The sequence below is a fragment of the Chaetura pelagica genome, unplaced genomic scaffold (assembly GCF_000747805.2).
Source record: "Chaetura pelagica isolate M959 unplaced genomic scaffold, ChaPel_1.0 scaffold156, whole genome shotgun sequence".
Classification (NCBI taxonomy): Eukaryota; Metazoa; Chordata; class Aves; order Apodiformes; family Apodidae; genus Chaetura; species Chaetura pelagica.
In genome coordinates, this window is record NW_009953694.1 from 527,855 (window position 1) to 543,275 (window position 15,421).

Below are 15,421 nucleotides of genomic sequence, written 5' to 3' on the forward strand. Positions count from 1 at the left end.
CAGGAACAGAAGATGTTCAGCATTTGGCAGGACTGATGTCTACATTTTGAATCGTAATTAGCACAAAGCATACTTTCTTATCAGGACATTACAGTAGTACCACTGTAACAGTGATTTTCCTCATGGGTTGAAAACAACAGAAAAAAATCAAGTAGCTTACTCCAATTAGTTTTAGAAGCTACTGAAGTTTTTGTACACTGGGAATACTTCGTAATGCTGGTAAAGAATTCTGGACAACTGGGCATAGAGGAAAGTCTGCTTTATTTGAAGATTGTGGACATTCAGGAAAGTAGAAAAAGCCATGCAGAAATAGCATAGATAATGTTTTAAAATTAATGTCTGAAATGTTGCATTGTTAAAGTTGTTTCTTTTCCCTTGTCATATTCTACCTGTTAATAATTTGCTGTCTATCACATACCCTGGTGCAATCTTCCTTTTCTTCCTTCTCGTCATCTAGTTCTTCCAAGTCTTCCCATTCATTGTCATTATCATGTGTCTCTCTAGCAGACAGGGATGATGAGAAAGGACAACAAACACATGGTTGTGGGGTTGCCATGGTTGTGGAGAGTGTCTCAGGGCTTCCTCCCCGTGAAAGTGAGGTCAGAGATGTTGAGCTGATAGTGAGATACTCTTCATCAATAGGGGTTAGAGACAGAGTTTCAGGCATGCATTTTGTGTTCGATAGGTCATCAACACTCTTATTAAATACATGGCTGGAAAACAAAAAGATTGCAGTGCTGGGGTTTTTCTCCATATGCTTCATTAGATGACCACTGAAGTCTACTGCTTATTCATGACCTTATTTTAACCAAAGTTCTAGTTACGGTATTAAACTGCTGTCTGATTCCTCCAGAACCATACTGGTTTTATAGCGTTACTAAAAAAAATAAGTAATCAATATTTTGCAAAACTAGTTAAAAGATTAGAAAACTTCCAGAATTTGAAAACAGCCTTTGCAAAATCTTGCACTCTCTCTCTCTCTCTCTCTCTCTATATATATATATTTAAGCATTAATTACTACTTTGCTTGCTTTTTGAAAAAAATAGTTGTACTATTCCTACACTATTAGTTATTTCATTTGCCCTATGCAACTAAATTATCTTTAACTTATCTGGTAAGTTGTATAGTCATTAAAATATTACTACAATTTTTATATTTGCATTTTTCTTGAAAAACGAAAGGTCAATCCCATTCCAAGGTCCTGCAGGTCTTTTCTTGGTCACTAGAGCACAGGCCAGAAACATGAAATATAAAATGATTCCTGTCTCTCCATAAAAATATAAGTCCTGACTTCTCTTTGTAAGATTGCTTTTATTCTTATGCTTGCCTTGGAGATGAGCTGTCCTACAGAAATCAATGGATTTGTTCAATTACTTAAATAAAAATTATTATTGATTTTATTCCACTATATTGGAGACACAATATTGAGCACTTTTGACATTCAAGCCAAGACAGTAATTGTATGTGTCGTGTTTAACATTGGTTTGGCTGTTGTCAGTAATGAGCTGTAATAGACTACTATTGTCTCCCATTAAATTTACCATGAAAGCTAATAGAAACACTTGAAACACTTTTTTGAAAATTATGTCTTTACTTCATATCAATGTTAATTGAAATATTGCTAAACCTCATTCACCTTAAAAACATCTAAAATGACCTAGCTTTTATTAAGGCTTTGTGTAGCAAAGGTGCCATGTCATTTCATCTGTTACAGCTGCTTTGATAGAACTGAACTGTGACTACCCTCTCCCAAGCAAACATACACAACTAAAACTGTGTGTCTTGTATGAAATCCCAGAAAGTCCCCAGTATTAAGCTCCTATTTCAAGAGTTGTCTACAGTCAGAAGGAAAATATAAAGCACAATAGTAAAACAGACATTATGGTTGGATATAGCTTGTAGCCTTTGATGATATTTTTAAAATACTTATGAAAATAAGAAAAACTTAAGGTTTATGCTGTATGCCCTCAATGAGGGAAACAATCTAGTCTGTTGGCTGAGCATGAATCTAACAGTTTGTGCTTTAATAGCCAGACAACAGATATTTACAATATTGTGGAAGAAGACTATCATAATTAAATGTTTAAGGACAACAAGAAATGCCGTTTGTTCCTTTTTTTTGGAGACAGGATAGAAGAAACAGTTCAATAGAGATTGGTCAAAATGGTTGTCATAGAAGCTGTTGTGCTAGTGGAGTGCTGACTGACCTTCAAAGAGTATAAAAGGTGTTTCGCCGAGTTACACAAGCTCAAGGCAATGAGCCAGCAGTGGCTTAATCGTAGCATACCTTCTGGCACATCCCTGCATGACCATGGGAAAGAACATGAGTTTTGGTCCTGAGGGCCCATAAATGAGCTCTACTGTCATGCTTTAATTTCTTTTGGAGACTCAAGGCCCCTCCACCTAGACTTCAAAGGAAAAGATTACGGGTTGAGTCTTCCAAAGTCTTTTTTAAATGTTCCTACTGGTAGCCATGAGAAGAAGACCAAAATGATTTTTTAATGTGAAACCTTGAGCCAGAAACTTTTGAAATTCTTATTAGAAGAGTTCTACATTTGCATGAAAGGTTTTTAGCAATCTGAAAAAAATAATAATAATAATAAAAAAAATCAAAAGTTATTCCTTGATTAATACCTATTTTCTGCTGGGTTATGGTTGGGGTTTTTTATGGTTTTAGCTGAAAGGATCATTTAAACTGAGATTACATGTAAAATATTGTCTCAAATGCATGCTGCCTTAAACTGCTCTGGTTGTCTTTTGAAAATGCAAAAGCTGAAACTAAATTATAAACTTAGTTTTGTTGAAACTACACCTTGCCAAGGGCAAGTATGTTTGCTATAGACATATTTCTGTTGGGAAGCATGTCTGTAAACAGGAGCTTCACTCATTAATATGAGTGGAATTCCTTCTCTCAAGAGAGAAGCTGCAGGTATGAGCTGCTGTTATGGCCCCACCTGACTTGCAGTCAGCTAGGGCTGTGATCCCCCAGCAACTGGAGTCTCTGACTCTCTGGTTCTGTGCTTCATGAATGTGAAGAGTAACAAAAGGGTTTCAAGTGACTGTGTGGAAAAATAGAAAATAGTTTCTAGATAAAAGTACTAAAACTGTAAGTTAAATGTCTTAAGGAGACATTTAACTTCTATTTTCACCAGTCCTTTCTGTTCTGGTATTTTATATTCTTTTGCACTGGGAAAGATTATTAAAATGGAATTAATCATCTTGTGTGCACCAGTGTCTGGTATATCCAAAAGAGTGTAAAAGGAGGCTGAGTCTGTTTGCAGTGTATTTTATTATATAACTCCTCTGACTAAGGGTTTCTACTGGCTTCTGAAGATTGGAAAACAACATTCTTATTTTCCTTCTTGATCACAGTTTTTCTTCTGAGTTGTTTTTTTCCCTGAAAAAATTTGAAATTAAAATATTGGACAATATGAAAGAATTTTTTATGCCTATTTAAGTCAACTCTGACAAAATTTCAATTAAAGATCATATAATAAATGAGAGAGTATTTGCTTCCTGTTTAAATCAACAAGAATATTTCCACTGATTTCAAACTGCAGCCAGCTTCAACTGAACAGCACAAATTATTACAGTAGTGCAGCACTCACACAACTGTCCTGCAGACTTACGCAAAATTCTGATGAGAGTAAACAGAGACAGTAGATTAGGATAGTCAGAATAAGATGGTAAGAAAATCTTCAGTAATCAGTATTGATTAGAAGCAGATAGCCCTGTATTTAAAACTAAGCAACTAGCTTTCCAATTGTAAAAGCTGAAGGAAAGGCTGCAGGGCAGATATCAGTATTCCCTACCTTCTGGCCCATCCAAATTCACATGGTGAGTAGCAGTTCTGCTTCACTTCTTCTTCTAGGGATTGGAAGAGTTCAGAACTGGCAGCTTCTTGATGAAACTTTGAAAATTGCTTATAGAAACATTCCCTGGGAGTCATAAGTTTCTCTTTGTAAGTTGAGCTGTCCTCCTCAGGAGGCTCATTGAAATCTGCTGCCACTGGAGAATCCAGACAGTCTTCGAGGTCTGGAGAGGTGCTACCTCCATCGCTGGTAGACTGATCCATGCTAGTTCCTACTTCTGCACTGCCTGACATTTCTGCCACAAAGTCCTTAATTAGAGAGGATGCTGGAGTCTATGAAAATAACAGAAAGATTGATTAAACTCCTTTTTTATCTCCCATCTTCCTTCCTTTAAAAACAATAATCTGAAGAGGCAATATCAAAAAGCATACAAATGCAAAAATATCAATTCATAGCTGGAAGAAAGGTAATGTCACTAAAGAACTGGGGTTTTTTATCCTTATCTTCCACATTCTTCAGGAGTTCCAGCCACGGAACGACTATACAACTTCACTTTTCCCTATTAATTCTTTGCCAGAAGCACCCCTTTTTTATTTCTTTTCATACCATGCCTCAACTTCTTGCCTGTGTTCTCTTAATTGTGTAGAAGTGGCTTTCAGCTCTGACCCATGTGACTGATGATAGAAATCAGGCAATGACACATTGCAGGAGAGCAACAGTAGCCAATTTGTTGTCTGGAGATGATCCTGACAGACATTCCTATCTGGCCATGGACAGCTCATGGATTCTGGTGAGACAGAAACCATGAGTGGGCCATTCTGTATGGGGCAAGAGTAATGCAAATTTATGTTCAGTATAAGAGTAGTTGTGTATGTGTCCATGAGTTCTGTTCAAGTCACAGGAATAATAATGCTGGCACACCTAATGGCACTGGTTTAGTCTCTGCAGTCTCTACTGTGTATTCTTTTATTTTTTTTATTTTATCTTTTTCTTTTTCTTCTTATTAATTTATGTGTTGTTTTGGGTTTTTTTTTACTAACCAGTTTGGAACCATTACTGCATTTGAAATTTCTGCATTGGAAAAGTTCTGTATTTTCCTCTTTCTTTTGTGATTAATATAGTTACCTGAAGCCCACAGGTTATAATAGCTGCAGTTGAGAAAATCTGCAGTTTTTGCCTGAGGATCTAGTAGAGCATTTTTAGAAGCATTACTAGAAGATCTGTTTGGGTAGGAGCTGTCTCACTCCAATGACAATGCTGCAATTAAATTGTTGAATTAAGACAAATTTCACACCTGTCAGATTTCTATTATTTTGGTTGCTAAGGAAGGATCAGTTGAACTCTAGAGGTTGAGCTGAAGCCAGGAAGGGAAAGAAATGGAATAGAGAGCCTTGGAGAAAAGGGAAGGTTGTATTTTTCAAGACTGGATAGGAGATATAATAATGTTTTTTTCTGGGTTTACAGAGGCAAGTTTACTGACAGAAGCTTTCCCTTACCATGGCACTCTGCTCTATTTCTGGAAGAACACCTTTTGGTGGTCTACAAAGTAGTAGTGTGACTTCTGGAGGAGCTCCTCTCAACAAGTGCAGGACATCCTAAGCAGGAAGAATGAATATTAGATTTTTAATGAACACAGTCCATAATACATGTCATTTTACTAACTGGGATGGCAACAACTTCTATTGTAAATCCCAGATTCCTAGTATTTGTGCCTCTCAGCACTATCTGGGGTCCAGAATTCACTACTGTATGATTGTCATGACTGGTTCATAGTTTTTATGTGAATGTACATCTAAAATAAAATCAGTTCTGTTTCCAAACTTTTGTTGCACCAACAGAAACATAGGTTCAAATTAATTTATTTTTTTATTCTTGAAGAAAACAGGGTTCTCAGACAACTTTATTCAAACTGCACATGGCAGAGACATCTTCAGCCAATCATATCAGCATAGCTCTACAGATTGCCATATTGGCTAAATGTAAGGGACACTCATTGTCATAACACCTATTCATTGGCATTCAGCTTTTAACTATAGAGGGAGTTAAAATACTTAATCTAGAGGGGGAAAAAAAAAAAAAGCTGTAGGCCAAAACACCCTGTCTGCCTGTCTGCCCTTCTGCACAAACTCAGTAAAAGGCTATACATCACAGAGCAAGGCAGTGCTGGAGAGGACAGACCCCAAGGCATTAAAAAAAGAGTATAATTAGAGCACCCCCCAGGTGTCTAGAACTTACAGTACCTTTTGTTTTGCCCTAGCTATTTATTATTTATGACCTATCAGAGGGAAAAATTGCATTATTTAATCATTTATTTGTTACCAATCTTACCTATCTACATAAAACTCTGGGATTTTTCATAAGATGAAAAGATGACCAAAAAATAAATCCACGTATAGTAGTCCTTTTTTACCATTTAATTTCTCCATGTGAGTATAGAATTTTTATTCCATGGAAGAAAGTTAAACTCTATTTACCTCACCTGGCAAATACTTGAATCTGGAGCATGGTATAATCATTGCTGCATGACATTACAAAGCACAAATGACCACAGGGAAAAATGTTCCAATTATGCATAACATCAGCAAAGATTCCAATTAACTAACAACTGGTGTGTATCTAACAATAGACTTTGTTCATAAGTAGTAAAAAAGTTATGAATTAAATAGCTGAAGAAATTATCTAAAAATGCTATTAGGAAGGAAATTCCTCATAAGAATTCTAGAGAATAATCCTACATTGATATCAGATTAATTATATCCAAATTCTGATTTCCCTCTTGTGCTAAGTTTAAATGCAGTTTCATTCTTTTGTCTTAACATGTTACCTATCCTGAGTCGCAGTGGTAGTAGTGACTGGTACCTGATACAGGAGTCCTTGGACAGGTTTCCCATTCACAGCTAAAATGATGTCTCCGACTTCAATTTCACCATTCTCTGCAGCTGGCTGCCCTGGAAACAGTCTTTTAATCCTGACAATAGCTCCTCCAAGGTGTTCACAAGCATCTTCTTCCATTTGCAGAACACTAAAGCCGAGGCCTCCAGAATTCTTTGTCAATTTGACTTCAAATGTATTATCTGTTCAAAGTAGGGATTAGAAAAAGAGTGGGAGCTGTGGCATATGTACCCCCTATGGAGCTGATGTAAATTATACCCCCAGCAGACCTTTTCCCTGTGTGCTGCAGAGGTAGACCTACTCATACTAGTGGCAAAATAATGGTTTGATGTTCTTTTTAACTCATGTGGGCCCTTGAAATTGCACAGGCAGAATGGGGAGAACTGGATTCTATTCTACCATGTGTTAGCAGACTTTATGTCATCTGGTACATGCCCATAACGGAAACAGCCTAAAACAGCCTAAAAAGGTTCAAATGCTCTCGTTTTATGACATTCTTCTGTACGTGTTGGGTAGATCTTACTATTCAGTAGCTGTCTGAAACTAATTTGGGTCCTGCACTAACCAGCATAAGCTAGAATCTAAGCTACTGCTCTTTCCAAGCAAGAACAGGAGACCAGCCCTTTCCCAAATACCATACTTAAATCTGAACCCCATTCTGCTAGAGACAATGTAGAGGAGTAACTGCCCCATAGGAAAGCACGGTTCAGACTTAGTGTTTATGAGACTGCCTTATAGTAAAAGATACGGCATTTATTTGTTGGCTAAATTCAGTGAAAGTGATGTCTGAATCCTTTGCTTTTAACAAATGAAATTATGGCAGTCTCCAGTCCTGGCCCTGGGGCAGCAGATCACCCTAGCTTCATCACTGACACAGCTTCAGCAGTTATGCTGGCAGTGCACCCTTTCGGTAACAGACTGGCAATATCAACACAGCTGCTTCCAGTGCCAGTGTTACAGAGTTCTGACAGGGATGTCCCCTGCCTGCCCCATCTCATGAATGCTGAAAGGTACATTATTTATGCCTAGGATAAATTTAGCTATATCTAGCAACTGTTACTCTAAGCACATCAGAAAGATTTGTTCAGATTTTCTTTTTTTAATTATGTCAATAATATTGCACATTATATTTTTATTCAGCATGCAGTTTTGCTTCTAACCCACAGAAATTTCATAGAATGATTTTAATTCATTCCTTACTTGCACAATGTAAGAAGTCACCCTGACTTCCTTTTTTATCACTCACCATCTGTTAAAAAGCAGTAGTCCTTGGTACCATCTGTGAAGGATGTTGCCACAGAAACAACTTTCCTTTGGTCCTCCTTTCTGTCATTAGCAGTCAGGCATGGCTCTGACAATCGGTAGTTTCCCCTTTCTAGAACCAGCTTGGCAATCTAAAACAATGATGAATAGGTTCCAGTTATACAGTACACCATGAACCCTAAGTATTTTTACTTTTCTTTTTTTGGAGAAGAGGTTGGATGAGAGAGGGGGAGAAGTTTCTTTTGGCACAGCTTTGCTACTGTGCTTCACACTAAATACAGTTTATTCTACAGGATATCTTACTGAGCTCTGCTGTTGTACAAACCTGGCCAGATTTCTTGAGGTGTTCCACAGCTTGTTTGTGGGTGATGCCACAAAGGCTGATGCCATCTACCTCCAGCAGACGATCACCTGAGCCAAAAGAAAACAAGGAAACATATTTTAAAAGCATCTAGTTGGTTTGATGCTGAAGTTCAATAGGTATAAAACTTGAGATTTCACATGTTGCAATAGATCATCATGCTTACATGTGTCAAATTATGTTATTTTATATGAAAATAATAGTGCTTGTCATATAGCATTCTATAGCTAGCACTTAAAACATACCAGGGTATCATGTAAGTAAATGCTGTGATATTATTTGGTTATCACAGCAACAGGGAAAGTAGATGTCAGAGTCAGTAGCCTGATGTGCAGCCACAGAGATGAGCTGTACAATGTTGGTATAAGGCTCCTGATTTTTCAGTGGGATACCTACGTGTAATGTAGGGGAAGGCTAAGGAATGAGGAACTGCATATTACATTTTACAGTTGTATAACCCCCTATCCCAAATATGTTTCATCGTCCCTGTGGGAAGCATTCCAAACTAACATTGAGTTCTGCAGCCCAGTGTTTTTTTGCCAGACATGTTACCTATCTTTATTTGTCCGTCCTTATCTGCTGGTCCCCTGGGAATAATTGACTTCACGTATATCCCACCATGACGCACACTAGTGTTAATTCCACCCTGTGAAACATATGCCCACAGATTAGAGTGGAGCCTTCACATGTTCTTCCTGTGATAAAAATCAAAGCAACTTACACGTGCATTGCAAAGCAACTGCTTCAGAAATTACTTTAAAATATATATATATATATATATATGAAAAAAAAGGAAGAGGAAATTACTCCCAAGTCCCATCTAGTTGTAATATACTCCCTTTCAAGCAATATATAAAGCAAGGACCTGAACTTGTGAATCCACTTGAGAGCCTGCAGCTCAATTCCAGATTAATTTAAGAATCATGTTCTTTCCATCTACATTCCCTAGTCAAATTCAGAAGAAAAAAAGCAGCTCTCCATTTGTTCTTCAGACAATGAAATTGCTGTTGTTTCCCCTTCTATTTCAGCAAGAACTGTAGACATCTCAGCTTAGAGGGGTAAATTCAACTTTGGTAGTCAGGACAGAGACATATTATTCAAATAAGGCAGATAATTTTCACTGCTGCCTTCTCTGGTCCTCTAAATATATGAGGAAAAAAAAAGGAACAGGAAATTACTCCCAAGTCCCATCTAGTTGTAATATACTCCCTTTCAAGCAATATATAAAGCAAGGACCTGAACTTGTGAATCCACTTGAGAGCCTGCAGCTCAATTCCAGATTAATTTAAGAATCATGTTCTTTCCATCTACATTCCCTAGTCAAATTCAGAAGAAAAAAAGCAGCTCTCCATTTGTTCTTCAGACAATGAAATTGCTGTTGTTTCCCCTTCTATTTCAGCAAGAACTGTAGACATCTCAGCTTAGAGGGGTAAATTCAACTTTGGTAGTCAGGACAGAGACATATTATTCAAATAAGGCAGATAATTTTCACTGCTGCCTTCTCTGGTCCTCTAAATATATGAGGAACTGTATTTTGTTATATTAGGAAATAAAATTAGCTAGAGTCCTTTCTCTGGCCTTCAGGGCAAGAAGTCTGTGATATTTGTGTCCACACAGCTAGTCTTTCAACCCCCTCCCACCATAAGATGGCTTCTGTTGTACTGCATGTTGGGGCACAGATCAAAGCCATATTGGGGACTGTCAAAAATTAAAGAGTGCCTGTGGGCCACTGCGTTAGCCCATGCCATGGTTCTGCATAATCTGCTTCTACAGACACAGCCTCTGAGTTCCAGGAGCTACAGGGAAGCAGCAAAACCAGTCATTACATTTTCTAGAGGCTGTGGCTGTATCTCTCCCTGACCAAACTCCAATTTCAGTGGTAGGGCTTGTTCTTGAATTGAGCCAGGATTAAAAGGGTTTGTAATGCCACATGCATTATGCCTGCACACTTCTTTCACAAATTCTGCAAGCAAGAACTGTGGAATAAACAGAGCCAGTACTTTTTGATTTCTCTGTCAGTCAATTGGCTATGCTAACATTTTTTGTTATCAGCCTATTTTCTATATTTATTTCACATAAATACACTTATCTGTGTTTTTATTGGTCATATAGCAGTTTGACAGACACACAGAAAGAATAACGATAACACTTACAGTCACACTGATTCCAAAAGTCCCTTCTTCTTTAACAAGCTCCACAGTATAGATTTCCTTTGAGTTAGATTCAGATGGAGATGGTAAGTGTGAAGAATCAGTTTCCTGTCTCGAAAATATAAACACTAATGAGACTACAGCATTTTAATTAAAAAGGAGGGAAAAGAAAGACAAAAAAGAGAGTTTTCTGAATATATAAAAGGGTTGATCCTTTTGTCACTGTAAGCCTGGAGTGGTAGCATTTATATTCCTGATATTATTTTGAAGTTTTCTTGGTTTTTTTCACATATTTAAGACATGTCTATGATTTTAATATTTCCAATGTAAATTAACAAGTAGCATCTTCCAAGGTTTTCTTTCTCCTTTCCTTATTTTTAAAATTTCTCACTTACTTTCTATTCTTAACATAACTGGCATGTTTGTAAGATATGTACTGGGTGCAATACCACTGAAAAACATAAAAATCTCATTTACCTCCACATCCAGGCTGTCAGCTGAAGGAGCTGGAATCACAGGGCCTAATTTTGGTGCTAAACTCCAGGAAAGTGTCTTCTCAAGTTCACCTATAGTTATGTTCTGTTCTTTGGGGAGAGCTGTATGACAATCCTGAATCTTTTTTCTCCCACTGTCTGTACAAGAGATCTCAGATCCACTAGTGCTGTTTCCCCTTGACAGAGTCTTTTCTTCATTTGTTCCTTCTTCATACATATCTATAAAGCCATACCAGACCAAAACATTGCTGAATGGAAACAGTAAGTAAACTTGAGGGCAAATATATAGGAGGACAAAGTAACTTCCTACATCAGCTGGTTGTGAAATCTGATTTATAAAATGAGTCAGTCATAGTAAAATGGAGTGCTGCTTTTGTAAGTGCAGAGAAATGTATTTGCTTCAGCACTGTAGAAGACTATGACTCTATCAGAGAAAGAAATGCAAAAATTCCCTTGGTATTCACCAATGCAGCCCATAATAGATTTTTTCTCACAGACTGTAGAACAGAGAGCACATAATACCTACTAGAAGTTGACTATTTTCAGTGCTTGGCTATGTTTTTTGTAACTGACACTGTGTAGCAAGAAAGTACTACTACTACTACATCCCAGTGCCTAAAAGATATCAGTGTTCTAGGTTAACTATTGGCATTCCATAGCCAGCAAAGACATTTGCCTTTATACCTTTGGGTTGAGAGATTATGAGCTCCACTTCATCACTAGAATTCTGTATGATTTTAACTGCAGTATTAAATGAAACGCCCTCGAGACTAATATTATTCACAGAGATGAGTCGTCCTCCTTAAAAAAACAAACAAACAAGCAAACAAAAACAAAGCAACAACAACATCAAAAAAACCCCAAGACAAAGCACATTTAAATAAGGAAATAAATCCAGAGTATCTAACTTTAAACTGTGAAAGGATTTTAGTTCTAATTAAAAACTAAGGACAGTGACCTGGTTTGATATTTCCAGCTCTGTCTGCAGGTCCCCCAGGAATAATTGAAGCGATAAAGATACCAAGGTCTAATTTTCCTACGTTTTCTCCTCCAATAATTACAAAACCTGCAAAAAGGAGATAGAGTGAGAATACAGAGATGCTGGCAGTATGAGAAAAGATGAACCTTAGGAGCACAAAAGGCTCTTACTCCAATGGCATAAGTATTATATATGGCCTGCAGATTAGGGAGCTCTGATTTACTTGGTGTCAAGGTCTTACAGTGTGCTGGTGACTTTGGTGGCTATTTAAATATAATTTCTCAATATGAATACTTTTCTGGCTTGGGACTTAAAAATTCCAACTACTTTCTTACAAGTCATAAATCATGCGGACCTTAGTATTTAACACCTGCAGGAGGAAAATGGTATAAAAGCTCATTAGATAGATTCTAACATCATTCTGGATGATGTAGCCAAGGTTTCCTGACATGAGCCATGTAAACTTGTAATAGATATGTAAGAGATATCTAAGAAAATTAGATCTGGTTTTGAGCAGTTCTATTTCACTATCCTAGCTCAGAGTATTCTCTCTAGTGCAGAATACATTCTTCTCACTGGTAGAATAGTTGAGCTTGGGATATTCCATGCAGACCTGCATCATTTAGAAATTTGCTGTTTATTTTAATTAATGGTCAGCTATGAAACCTGACAGTCCTCTGAACTCATCCACAAGAACAGGATGCAGTGCAATAGTGTATTACATTAAAAAAAAGGTTATCTGAATAAGAATCAAAAGTCAGGAAACACTCCTGTTAAGCTTGTGTTCTCATTTTGCATTCCCACAGGCAATACCTGAAAAGTTTGCAGAACATCATCTCCCCCTGTGTAAGTTCTAAGATAAAATTACTGTGCCTGTATTTCAGATAGAAAACTAGGCCTTTGACCCTTTCATTCTACTCTTATCACTTGATCCCCTTGACCTCTGTAGCCTGAGTTAATCCTCTGGAAAAAATTGTGATCTTGATTTATGTGCTTAGCCCTTTTTAGTCTTAGAAATTCTAACTCCTCCACAGAGATTATTCTTATTCTATAAGAAGAATAAATGAGGTGAAGAAGGTTACAATCTTGCTCAGGCTGAGTCAGCAAGTATCAGTGTTAGCACCAGGATTTGTCAGTCCCAGTAACGACCATAACATTCACGTTCCTTACTTACCAAATCCATTCTTAGGGTCACGTTTTAGGCTGACACAAATAATTTCTCTCTCTAGACCACTTAGCAAAACTTCCTTTTGGGTGGCTGGTGATCCAGGTGCTGCAGAAACAAACCAGCTAGAATAAATGCAGATTAATGCAGGGAGACAGTACATTCATATAGTAAAAAAACCCCAGGGCTTCAAAAATTAAAATATATTGGGGTTTTTTTGTTTTGTTTTAAGCATTACCATTACTTCTGAATCAATATAATTCATGAAGGTCAAAAAAGTAATTGGAAATTTGCATTCTTTACAGAAGTGTATGTAAAATAGCTGTGTAAGCTTTTCCCATAATGTTCCTTTCTGGGACAGTATTCATTTATCCGGAATGTTTTTATCAAGATTAGGTTATATAAAGAGTTTGGCATGTAGGGCCCATTGTACATGAGGGTGATTTGGACACAATCTCCTATGGTTTCCTTTGGAAACTCCAGCCCTTCAGCCTTGTGGGCCTTTTTGGCTCTGTAGGTGCAATTCAACCAGTGCTGATTGTGATGCTGACTTTTGTAGTGTTGACACTACTTAACATTATTAAATTGCCACAATGTGTTTAAAGAACAGTTTTTAAATGGATTAACCAAATAATCTTAGCTTCATATTCCATAGATCATCATACTGTGTGCATGCAATGTGGTTCCTGAAAATTAGGTGTCCAGCTCTCATTCCAATTAGTGTCATGCAAATTCAATAACAGAGGAAGGACCTGGAGCCTGTGTTGTTTTATGCATCATTTCTTGAGTTGTAAATATGAATTGGAAACCAAATTATGACATCTGAATGTAGGGATATTGCTTCATGTGAGAGTCCTGGGTGTACTGAACTACATCTCTGAAGAGTATTAGGCACCATTGATAGAATAATTTTAGCATGAGGTCCCTTACCACTGATTCTAATTGGAAGCAGGAGTAAAAGGGAAGAAGATAGCTTGTCTTGCTAAACTGTGGGCTAGGTCTCAAGACTAGCAGTGCAAAAGTATATCTTTTTAATCTGTAAAATAAACTATGTTTGGGTATCCTACCTTTGAAACAATAAATATGGAAGGGTACTGTTTGTGATTATTATACTCACCACTGATTGTGTTCTGAGTTGAATGGATAGAGAGATAGTCATAGCTCCTTTGCTTTCCATTCAAATTGATGTGCATTTCTGACTGGGATAGCCCTGATGTGGATCTGTATGGCAGGAAATGGAGACAGCATTACAACAAATCAGCAGTGCTGTTTAGCATTCTTCATTGTCATTAGTCTGTAAGAGTCAGTTTGGGAATGAGCATGGTTATAGCCTTTCAACGATCATTCTGATTTCTAGGCCAAATTTCATTGTAGGGGAGAGATACTTATCCTTGCCAGCATTTGCTTCCAAATAACAGTTACTGTTGGACCACTCTCATCTTGACTGATTTCTCCCTTTGTTTTCCTCTGAGCTGAGTGCAGGCATCAGGAAAACACAGCATAGCCTCAGCGTGGTTAACTTACACAAAACCGTAACTGAAAGTTTTCCTGGTAGTTCATATTCTTTTTGGCTCTAATCTAACTCTTAATATTCTAAAATGCACTAGAATTCATAAAAGGCCTTGAGACTGTGTGCCACTATAGTAACCACCTACACTGGTGAATGTACCAATGCAAATGAAAAGGGAGAAGTTCTTACTCTGTTCTCTGTGATTAGCACTTGTAGACATGGAGAAATCAGTCTGCTAAGACCTGCTCAAAAACAGCTGCCACTGTGCATTCAGTTCACATATTGAATTCCCAAAGAAGATACACAGCCATAAATGTTTATATTTTTATTCACCCTTATTTTTATCCTTCTCCATAACCCAGTAAGTCATTGATTCCTGAAGTTGGTACAAATTTAGATGTCGCTCTTTTTCAAGTTCTTATCTGTTACACTGTTAGCTTCCTGCTGTGTTTGCACTACTGCTGGCACCATGGAGCCCTAGGCCTGATGGGGCCTTTTTGGTGCGACCACTTTAAAGACAGCAAAAAAATTGTCTGCCTCACAGTTTACTATAGAGGTTTGCAATAAGATAGTGTAATACTGAGTATTCTTACACATGATCAAACAAAAAAAACAAAACAAAAACCAACTTACCTCCCAAGATTGCTTTTCTCTCTACTCCTGTTGTTGGTTTCCACACTGAGGTTATCACAAGATTTGCTCATCATCCCAGCAGAAAGGTTTTCCAGGTGTGCTCCATAGAGCACATTCTCTGAACGAGACAGTCTCTGAATCAGGGCAAGGTGTTCCTGCTG

At 37.5% G+C, this 15,421-nt stretch overlaps 2 protein-coding genes across 2 annotated transcripts in view; both read right to left on the bottom strand.

Annotated features, from left to right (window-relative positions):
- Positions 1-556, bottom strand: part of PTPN20B (protein tyrosine phosphatase, non-receptor type 20B) — a 23,388-nt gene extending 22,832 nt beyond the window's left edge. Inside the window, exon 1 of the mRNA XM_010000356.1 lies at positions 419-556. Within this exon, the coding sequence (XP_009998658.1) occupies positions 419-556 (138 nt within the window). The remainder of the gene's footprint in view (positions 1-418) is intronic.
- Positions 557-3,809: 3,253 nt separating this feature from the next.
- FRMPD2 (FERM and PDZ domain containing 2) overlaps positions 3,810-15,421 on the bottom strand; it is a 34,838-nt gene continuing 23,226 nt past the window's right edge. Inside the window, exons 18-29 of the mRNA XM_010000357.1 lie at positions 15,261-15,418; positions 13,127-13,242; positions 11,932-12,039; positions 11,658-11,774; positions 10,957-11,192; positions 10,483-10,587; positions 8,882-8,975; positions 8,294-8,379; positions 7,952-8,099; positions 6,673-6,887; positions 5,310-5,408; positions 3,810-4,145 (exon numbers count right to left, since the gene is read on the bottom strand). Coding sequence (XP_009998659.1) covers positions 3,810-4,145; positions 5,310-5,408; positions 6,673-6,887; positions 7,952-8,099; positions 8,294-8,379; positions 8,882-8,975; positions 10,483-10,587; positions 10,957-11,192; positions 11,658-11,774; positions 11,932-12,039; positions 13,127-13,242; positions 15,261-15,418 — 1,818 coding nt within the window. The remainder of the gene's footprint in view (positions 4,146-5,309; positions 5,409-6,672; positions 6,888-7,951; positions 8,100-8,293; positions 8,380-8,881; positions 8,976-10,482; positions 10,588-10,956; positions 11,193-11,657; positions 11,775-11,931; positions 12,040-13,126; positions 13,243-15,260; positions 15,419-15,421) is intronic.